Source organism: Phacochoerus africanus, chromosome 5, assembly GCF_016906955.1.
Source record: "Phacochoerus africanus isolate WHEZ1 chromosome 5, ROS_Pafr_v1, whole genome shotgun sequence".
Classification (NCBI taxonomy): domain Eukaryota; kingdom Metazoa; phylum Chordata; class Mammalia; order Artiodactyla; family Suidae; genus Phacochoerus; species Phacochoerus africanus.
The window spans coordinates 18,450,333-18,459,819 of record NC_062548.1 but is presented as its reverse complement, the minus strand read 5'-3'; the positions used below and the strand labels follow the sequence as shown (position 1 = coordinate 18,459,819).

The 9,487-nt window shown below is 51.3% G+C and overlaps 1 protein-coding gene across 2 annotated transcripts; it reads right to left on the bottom strand.

Moving 5' to 3' along the window:
• Nucleotides 1-1,033: 1,033 nt before the first annotated feature.
• VKORC1 (vitamin K epoxide reductase complex subunit 1) lies at nt 1,034-3,853 on the bottom strand. Of its 2 annotated transcripts, XM_047780001.1 has the most exons (3): nt 3,576-3,833; nt 2,655-2,764; nt 1,034-1,497 (listed from the first exon to the last, which is right to left on the bottom strand). In XM_047780001.1, the coding sequence occupies exons 1-3, from the start codon at nt 3,746-3,748 to the stop codon at nt 1,289-1,291; spliced, it is 492 nt and encodes a 163-aa protein (XP_047635957.1). In that variant the 5' UTR covers nt 3,749-3,833; the 3' UTR covers nt 1,034-1,288. The 2 variants fall into 2 exon arrangements, with proteins under 2 accessions (XP_047635957.1, XP_047635958.1); XM_047780002.1 differs by lacking the exon at nt 2,655-2,764 and having other exon boundaries at nt 1,392-1,497; nt 3,576-3,853.
• Nucleotides 3,854-9,487: the final 5,634 nt, after the last annotated feature.

The window sequence follows — 9,487 nt, the reverse complement described above, 5'->3', positions numbered from 1 at the left end:
GGAGGATTTCCTGTTGTGGCTCGGTGGGTTAAGGACCTGATGTCTCTGTGAGGATGCAGGTTCTTTCCCTGGTCGCCTCAGTGGGTTAAGGATCCAGTGTGGCTGTAAACTGCAGTGTAGGTTATAGATCTGGTGTTGCCGCAGATCGGATCTGGTGTGGTGTAGGCTGGCAGCCACAGCTCTGATTCAACCCCTAGCCTGGGAACTTCCCTATGCTGCAGATGAATCCATAAAAAGAAAAAGAAAATCCAGAAAGTTCCAAAAAAACAGAACTTGAGTTTGCTACTTGCCGGCAACTAGTTACCTAGCATTTACATTGTATCAGAATTATTTAGATTGCATTTGATATTATAAGTGATCTAGAGATGACTTAAAAGTATATCAAAGTGTACAGCAGGATGTGTGTAGGTTACATGCAAATACTACACCATTTATCTAAGGGATCTGGGCATCCTTGGGTTTTGGTTGCGGGGGTTGGGAGTGGGTGGGTCCTGGGACCAATCTCCTGCAGATACTGAGGGATGACTGTAATGATACCTACCTCATACAATCGCTATAAGGTTTAAATGCGTTGACACATGCCATGTTCCTAAACAGTGCTTCGCAGGTGGACAAGTGCTTAGGAAACATTAGGAAAAACGAAATGAAAACGACCCATCCCTGGCGCTTCAGGGCTGCCAAGATGGCTTGTGGAGGTAGATAAGGCAGCTGGAAGGGTTAAGGTTAGACTATCGGGAGGACTTCCCAGCAAGCCTACACACCCAGAAAGGCAACTCGCCCTTGCAAGTGCATGCTTGGCTGTCCTAGAAGATGGGGCCTGGCTTCCGTGGGCAGCAGGGACAAGCTGCCAACCTGTTTCCTGGGGGTGGGGGCTGATGGCGCCCCAGGTCTTGCTGACTCCACATACTGGAGAAGGGACTAACCACCCTTCCACTCTTCCTCTGACTCATACCTTCCAGTCCCAGAGGAAGAAAGACGGGGGGGAGCCCCAGTACTAAGGTCCCTGGCAGAAGGATGGCTCAGACTTGGCCAGTTTATTTAAGAAATTTTATTGCTCTGAACCTTCCCTCCTTGAGCAATAGCAGGAGCTTTGGGAACCAGCCCTTGGGGACAGAGCCAGAGACACTAAGATGGAGGAGACAGTGCGGCATGGTTGGTCCATCGTCCTGTGTGGGAGGATGGAGGAGGCAAGTTGCAGACACTTCTAAGGATCTGGATGTAGTCCCCTTGGGCAAGGGTCATATGCCAAAGGAGAGCAGATAAAGTCGGCCTGGCTTGGGGTGAGGGCTCAGTGCTCCTTGACCTTGCTCTGGGGTCCCTGCACCTCCCGGAAACTGAGCACCATCAGGCCCAGGTTGATGGCGTAGGTGGTGAGGCAAACGATGCAGAAATCATAAAGCACGAAGAAGAGGATCCAGGCCAGGTAGACAGAACCAGCTAGAGACACCAGGGAACTCAGCACCAGCAGGACAGATGCCCAGCGGCCCCGTAGGCAACCTGCAAGGCAGAAGAGAGTCAGGCCTGGGCTTTGGGGACTGCTCACCTCTAGAACATGCTGTGACTCCATGGTGCCACCCAGAAGAGTCTCTAGAATGACAGGCTCTGGGAGTTGCCACTGTGGTGCAAGGGGGTTAAGGATCCAGCTTGTCTCTGTGGCATTGCCGGTTCAATCCCCAGCCCAGCACAGTGGGTTAAGGATCCAGCATGCTCACATTCGATCCCTGGCCCAGAGACTTCCATACGCCATAGGTGCAGCTGAAAAGGGGAAAAGAAGAAAAAAAGAAGGAGAAAGAAAGGCTCTGAGGCCCCACCAAGGCCTTGATGCGTTATCTGTTCAATGATCCCTGGGACCCAAATAGTGAATTTTCCTGCCAAGATCTACGTGAAATGATAGACAAGAAATCCCTGGATTCCCCCCAGAAAGGAACTTCTGAGTCTTTCCCACAAAATCGGGCTCCTAGGAAGTCTTTAAGGGCCCTTCTGGTTCTGAGAATAAAGACTCCTGTTTCCACCTCCAGGGTGCTCAGTGGTGAGCAGTTGGCGGTCAGCTGTCTAGGTCACCAAAATTGCCAAGAGAGGAGTTCCCCTGCTGGCGCAGTGGTAATGAACCTGACTAGTATCCATGAGGATGCAGGTTTGATCCTTGGCCTCACTCAGTGGGTGAGGGATCCAGGGTTGCTGTGAGCTGTGGTGCAGGTTGCAGATGCCTCTCTGATCCTGCGTTGCTGTGGTTGTGGTGTAGCTCCGAATCGACCCCTAGCCTGGGAACTTCCACGTGCCACAAGTGCAGCCCTAAAAAAGACAAAAAAGGAGTTCCCGTAGTGGTGGAGTGGTTAACGAATCTGACTAGGAACCATGAGGTTGCGGGTTCGGTCCCTGCCCTTGCTCAGTGGGTTAATGATCTGGCGTTGCCGTGAGCTGTGGTGTAGGTTGCAGACGCGGCTCGGATCCCGAGTTGCTGTGGCTCTGACGTAGGCTGGTGGCTACAGCTCCGATTTGACCCCTAGCCTGGGAACCTCCATATGCCGCAGGAGCGGCCCAAGAAATAGCAAAAAGACAAAAAAAAAAGAAAAAAAAAAGATTGCCAAGGGATGGGGCTGGGCTGGCCAAGAGGGGAAGGGGCCTGTCACTTCACGAGAGGGTGCGGCACTCACCTAACAACAGCTGTAGTGTGTAGAAGATGCAGCCAAATATGCTGTTGGATTGATTGAGGACGCTGTCCTTGCCCAGCACCTGCTCCACCAGTCCGAAGCCCTGGCCCCACCTGGCGGAGGGGAGGCCCCAGGTTAGGAGTGTCAACTGTGGCCCCTGACATGGGAAGGGCATTTCCAGCGAACCACCAGGGCTGTCCTTCCCCTTCTCCCTCCTCCCACAACCCCCACCTGAGTCCAAGGGTCAATGACCTCCTGGTATGGCCTTTCTTTCGCCACGTCAGGATCCCATGTCACTGCCCCTATCCTCCCCCATCTTCGGGTCAGACCACGCCTGACCATGGCTCCCCCATAGACTGCTCTTTTCATCTTAGACTTTCAATAATTCATAAGATGGCAAGGTGGATATAACTCTTCATTTTGCCTTATGATTACTAGAGACTGGGAAACGAGGGAAGAATCTCCCTGTCCTGGACCCCTAAATTTCCAACATCCTGGCCACGCACTCCCCTCCTTTCTTTTAGGTCATCCCACTAACCCTGGACTCTAGAGCACAGTCGGACCTGGCCACCTTGGCCCCAGGTACGGCCGTCCTCAAGACCATCATCAGTGCCTACACGTGCTCACACCTCCTCTTTGTGCCCAGTCACTGTTATTCCTCGTCATCAGGATCCTCGTGCACTCCGTCGAATAACTCCAGTACAAAGCACTATCTGCCCCTTCGGCCTCACACTTCTAACTCGGACACACCCATTTCACCAGGCAACGCCCCCTTGAGCAGCTTGCCCCTGTGCGTCCGCTCCCCGGGCACCCAGATCCCACATTTGAGAATCATCTGGCAACCTGGCCGCCATGCACACCCGGTTCCCATGCACCACTTCTACGAACAGGCAGGTCCCCCAAGCCTTCCACGCGCGCGCGCACCTGGAGGAGAAGACGCGCGAACAACTGATGGCGGTGCCGACGTCGCAGAGAGCGCGGTAATCCCGGTCCCGGGCGCGCGCCGCCTTTACGTGCAGAGCGTAGAGAGACAGCACTAAGCCCGCGAGGCAAAGCGCGAACCGCACCCAGCCGGGATTCCGCCAGGTAGTGCCCATGTCTTCTGGTCCCGCCCGAGTGGTCCCGCCCGAGGCACCAGCCGGAATGGAGCCAGCCAACGGAGCAGGGGCGGGGCAGGATCTGGCCACTCCCCCTCTCGCCCCTCTGACTGGGCGATTGGCCTGCTGGTCTCGTACTCCCTGACCTAATTGGTTGTTCGTAGGACTTGGCAGGCGTGCTGCGGCACTAAAAAAACAGTTGAGGAATGCTGGGACTGGAAAACCAGATCAAGGGACGTGGGTATTTACGGATTTGAAGGCCTGCCAGGCATGATGGGAGTTGTAGTCTGGGCGGCCGCAATGCCTCACGGGTAATGGAGTCTCCGGAGTTTTAAAAATTATGTTGGTTTTTAAATTACAGTATATAGCGCTTATTCTATGCCAAGCCCTGTTCTAACTTTGAAACATCCAAGACCGAGAGACCAGCGGATCAGGGAATCCAGCAAACATAGCGATGCAATCAAGAACCAAGCGTTTTCCCTGAAATTATCTCAAACTTTTTTGGACTCCAACTTTCCATCAGCCTAGCTTGCTTAGCCATTCCCTCCTGCTGCACCAGCGCCTCCTGATGGCCGATTTCTCTCTCCGTTCCTCCCCTACATTCCCAGCTCAGTCGCGTCCACCCTACCCTGGACAGTGTCTTAACCTCTGTTCTATTGTGGCGCCACCTGGCGAAACCTGAGCCCAGGTCAACTCAACAGTCTCTCCTTTCCAAGCCCTCGGTGGGCTAGCTGAGCTCTCCCCTACACAGATGTAGCATCTACTGAAGACCCATCTCACCTACATCTCTTCTTCTTTCCCTTTTGCATTAAAACTTTTCACGATTCTTTTTTTTTTTTTTTTTGATCATGCCTGCCACAGCATGTGGAAGTTCCTGGGCCAGGTATGAAATAGGCGCCACAGCAGCAACCCAAGCTGCTTTAGTGACAATGGCCAGATCCTTAACCCACTGCGCACAAAAGACCTCCCACTTTTCCGCATTTTAGAAGCTGCAACTGGAGTTCCCGTTGTGGCTCAGTGGTTAATGAATCCGACTAGGAGCCATGAGGTTTCGGGTTCGATCCCTGACCTTGCTCAGTGGGTTAAGGATCTGACGTTGCCATGAGCTGTGCTGTAGGTCGCAGATGTGGCTCCGATCCCGTGTTGCTGTGGCTGTGGTGTAGGTGGGCAGCTACAGCTCTGATTAGATCCCTAGCCTGGGAACTTCCATATGCCACAGGAGTGGCCCTAGAAAAGGCAAAATGACAAAGAAAAAAAAAAGAAGAAGAAGAAGCTGCAACAAATATCCCTTCACAATCAAATGTTTGGGAAGATTTTACACTGCCAATCTCTTCTTCCTTGCTGCCCAGCACACCATAAACTAGCTCCTGCCCCCAGTATTCCCCTGGCAACTAATGCCTGGTGTCCCAAGATGCTAAATACAATGGATATTTTTCAGTTCTTATCATGCTTTGACCTCCCAACAGTATTAGACACTGTTAGGCACACCTTCCTGGGAATTCTCTCTTCCTCTGACTGCTGTGATATTTCTCCTGCTGGCCCTCCTCTCTCTCTGGCTGCTTCTATTTTCAGGCCCACTCTTCTTCCAGACAATGTGATCAATGGATTAATGCCTCCCAAAGTTGTCCTTGTCCTAATTCCTGGGACCGGTGAACATGTTAGTTTACATGGAGAATGGGAATTAAGGTTAAGGATGGAATTAAGGTCACAAATCTGCTGACTTTATAACAGATTATCGTGTGGGTCCAATGTAATCACAAGGTTCCTTAAAAGCGAAAAGGGGGAGTTCCCGTCGTGGCGCAGTGGTTAACGAGTCCGACTAGGAACCATGAGGTTGCGGGTTCGGTCCCTGCCCTTGCTCAGTGGGTTAAGGATCCGGCGTTGCCGTGAGCTGTGGTGTAGGTTGCAGACACGGCTCGGATCTCGAGTTGCTGTGGCTCTGGCGTAGGCTGGCGGCCACAGCTCCGATTAGACCCCTAGCCTGGGAACCTCCATATGCCGCAGGAGCGGCCCAAGAAAAACAAAAAGACAAAAAAAAAAGCGAAAATGGGCAGCAGAAAAGAGTGCAAGGGAGTTGTGACTACAGAAGAAAACCCCCGGAAGATGCACTGTTCCTGGCTTTGAAGACAGAGGAAGGGGTGGGGGTGGGGCATGAGCTCTAGAAGAAGCAGGAAAAGGCAAAGACACCGATTCTTAGAATCCCGCCATGGCACAGTGGGTTAAGAATCCGACTGGAGGAGTTCCCGTCGTGGCTCAGTGGTTAACGAATCCGACTAGGAACCATGAAGTTGCGGGTTTGGTCCCTGCCCTTGCTCAGTGGGTTAACGATCCGGCGAGCTGTGGTGTAGGTTGCAGACACGGGTCGGATCCCGCGTTGCTGTGGCTCTGGCTACAGCTCCGATTCAACCCCTAGCCTGGGAACCTCCATATGCTGCGGAAGCGGCCCAAAGAAATAGCAAAAAGACCAAAAAAAAAAAAAAAAGAATCCGACTGGAAAGCACAGTTTTGATCTCTGGTCTGGGAACTTCCATATGCCCCTGGTGTGCCCCCTCTCCAAAACATGTAGATTTTCTTTCTTTCTTTCTTTCTTTCTTTTTTTTTTTTTTGTCTTTTTAGGGCCGCACCCATGGATGGCATATGGAGGTTCCTGGGCTAGGGGTCTAATCGGAGCTATTGCTGCCAACCTATGCCAGGGCCACAGCAACACCAGATCTGAGCTGCCTCTGCGACCTACACCACAGCTCACAGCAACGCCGGCTCCTTAACCCACTGAGCGAGGCCAGGGATGAACCTGAAACCTCACGGTTCCTAGTCGGGTTCGTTTCCGCTGTGCCACGACAGGAACTCCAGGACGTAGTTTTTTCATTCTGCCTTTCTATAGCTCAAAGAATAAAGCCCAATATTTCTTTCATATGTTTAACAAATGTTTCCTGAGCACCTATTATGCCCCAAGAATCATGTTAGGGGCACAGGATAAATCAGTAAAGCAGACACATACTCTGGTCTTATACTTTAGGAGAAAAAATGAGCAATTAATATAATAAACACAAAGTATATAGTATGTTGGTGGTGGTAAATGCTACGGATAAAATAAAGAGAAAAGCAGAGGAGTTCCCCTTGTGGCTCAGTGAAAATGAACCTGACTAGTATCCATGGGGATGTGGGTTCCATCCCTGGCCTTGCTCAGTGAGTTAAGGATCCAGCATTGGCGTGAGCTGTGGTGTAGGTCGAAGACGCAGCTCAGATGCCACGTTGCTATGGCTGCGGTGTAGGCCAGCGGCTACAGCTCTGATTAGACCCCTAGCCTGGGAACCTCCATATGCCTCAGGTGTGGCCCTTGAAAAAGGCAAAAAGACAAAAAAAAAAAGAGAAAAGCAAGAAAAAAGAGTAAAGCAGAGTGAGGGGAATGGAGGTGATTGCAATTTTTAAAATTTATTTATTTTTGTCTTTTTTGGGGCCACATCCATGGCATATGAAGGTTCCCAGGCTAGAGGTTTAATCAGAGCTATAGCTGCCAGCCTACACCACAGCCACAGCCATGCCAAATCTGAGCTGCATCTGCAACCTACACCACAGCTCATGGCAACACCGGATCCTTAACCCACTGAGCGAGGCCAGGGATCAAACCCAAAACATCATGGTTCCTAGTCAGATTTGTTAACCACTGAGCCACGACGGGAACTCTGGTGATTGCAATTTTAAATAGGATGGTCAGGCTGGGCAGACATTTGGGCAAAAACTTAGAAGTGAGGGAGTAAGCCATGTGGAAATCTAGGGGAAGGGTGTTCCAGACAGAGGGAACAGCCGGCGAGCTGTCTTGAGGTGCAATGTGCCTGATATGTTTAGGGAACAACAGGTGGGCGAGTGTGGCAGGAGTATGGTAGTGGGGTTAGTGAGGATGGAAAGAGGAAGCTGAGCCTTTTAATCTTTCTGGACCTCTTTTTTCTCATCTGTAAGATGACGATAATAATAGTGCCTACGTCAGAGGGATGTTATGAAGATGAAATGAATACATGTCATGCTCTTAGAAGAGTGCCTCACCAGGGCTACAGAGTTATTCTGGAGTTGGACTCACGGAGTGCATGTCCAACGTCTGCCGCCGGGAGGCAGCAGCGAGTCCAGGCCGGGCGCTGGTCCAGCGCGCAGGGTCAAACGGGGAGAGGCGCTTCCCGGATTCCTCCAGCCTCTGTGGCAGCCAGAGCAGCCTTCTCCCGCACTTCCAGCCATGCCGCGGCCACGTGAGCGCTGCGTTCTGGCGCGCTGCAAGCACTCCTTTGCTTCTCTGCGCACGCTGGCCTCCCCAGCAGGAGCACCCTCCCCTCTCCTTCCGCTGGCTGAAGCCCAGCCTGCCTCCAGCTGTCTCTGGAGTAGAGTGGCCTAAAGGCTTCACTCCAGGATATTTCCAGGATGCGGGAAAAGAAGGGGTGGGAAAGGTGTGGTGATGGGGGGCGAGGGAGAAGAGGAAAGCCAGACACCCAGGGAGCCTGGGTCTTCATGATCTATCCAGACTGTCCCCGATTCTTCAAGCAGGTCTGGTGGTGGTGAATGTCCCATCTCTGCTGAATATTAAAGACGTCTTTGGGCTCCAAAAATAAAGCCTCCTTCACTTAACCTTTTATTATAAAATTTTAAAATATTTAGAAGAAAAATCCAGTCTGTACAAATACACACATTGAAAAGTCTCTCGCTCTCTTTTTTTTTAGGGCCCCACCTGAGGCATATATATGGAGGTTCCCAGGCTAGGGGTCAAATCGGAGCTACAGCTGCCAGCCTACACCACAGCCACAGTAACATCAGATCCAAGCCGCATTGCAGCCTACACCACAGCTCACCATAACGCTGGATCCTTAAGAAACTGAGCAGGGCCAGGGATCAAACCCGTGACCCTCGTGGTTCCTAATGGGATTCTTTTCCACTGTGCCACGATGAGAACTGGTCTCCCTGCATTTGGTCTCACTGGTCCCAATCACATGGCCAGAGAGTTCTGTCTAAGGAGCAGATCTAACCAGCTAAAACTCTTCAGCAGCTTCTTCCCATCTCAGGTCAAATGCAGACTTCTCCTTTAAGATTGGGCTCTGGTCACCCCATTCAGCCCCTCTTCTCCCAGACACCATGTGGCTCCAGATGCTTCTCTGTCCTGCCATGCCTTTCCCACTCCACTCCCGTGCCTGACAGTTCTACACACGCTGCCCCTGTACTAACATCCAGTCCCTATTTGATGTTCCTACAGCCTCCTGTGTGGTCCTTAGCACAACTAATGACACAGAAGTTGTCCTTCTCTTGAGGACAGGGAAGGGTCTATTTATTTAACTCAACACCCAATCTCCTCTCCTGGCACCGAAAAGTCACCTAATTAGTGTCTGTTGCTGGTATTAACTAGTAATAATAATAATAAGTAATAGTAGTAATAGTAATAATACTACCTAACACAGTGTTAATTCCATGCCTGGCACTATTCTAGGCACTTTACATATGTAAATTCATGTGACCACACAACCCCAAGATCGATACATCCTCATTTTACCAATGTGGCAACTGAAGTATTGAGCAGTTGAAGTAACTTGCCCCAGATCCAACTGGCTGAGCTGGGGTTTGAATTAGGCAGTCTGGTTTCCCACAAATGAGTCTAGCACTAGAAGGAGAAGAACGGGGCCTCAGGGGAGGAATCCAGGGAGAGTTTGGTCTGCGCGCTTTGCATCTAAGGGTCCTCTCACACTCTTCCATTTCTTTCCCAGGAAG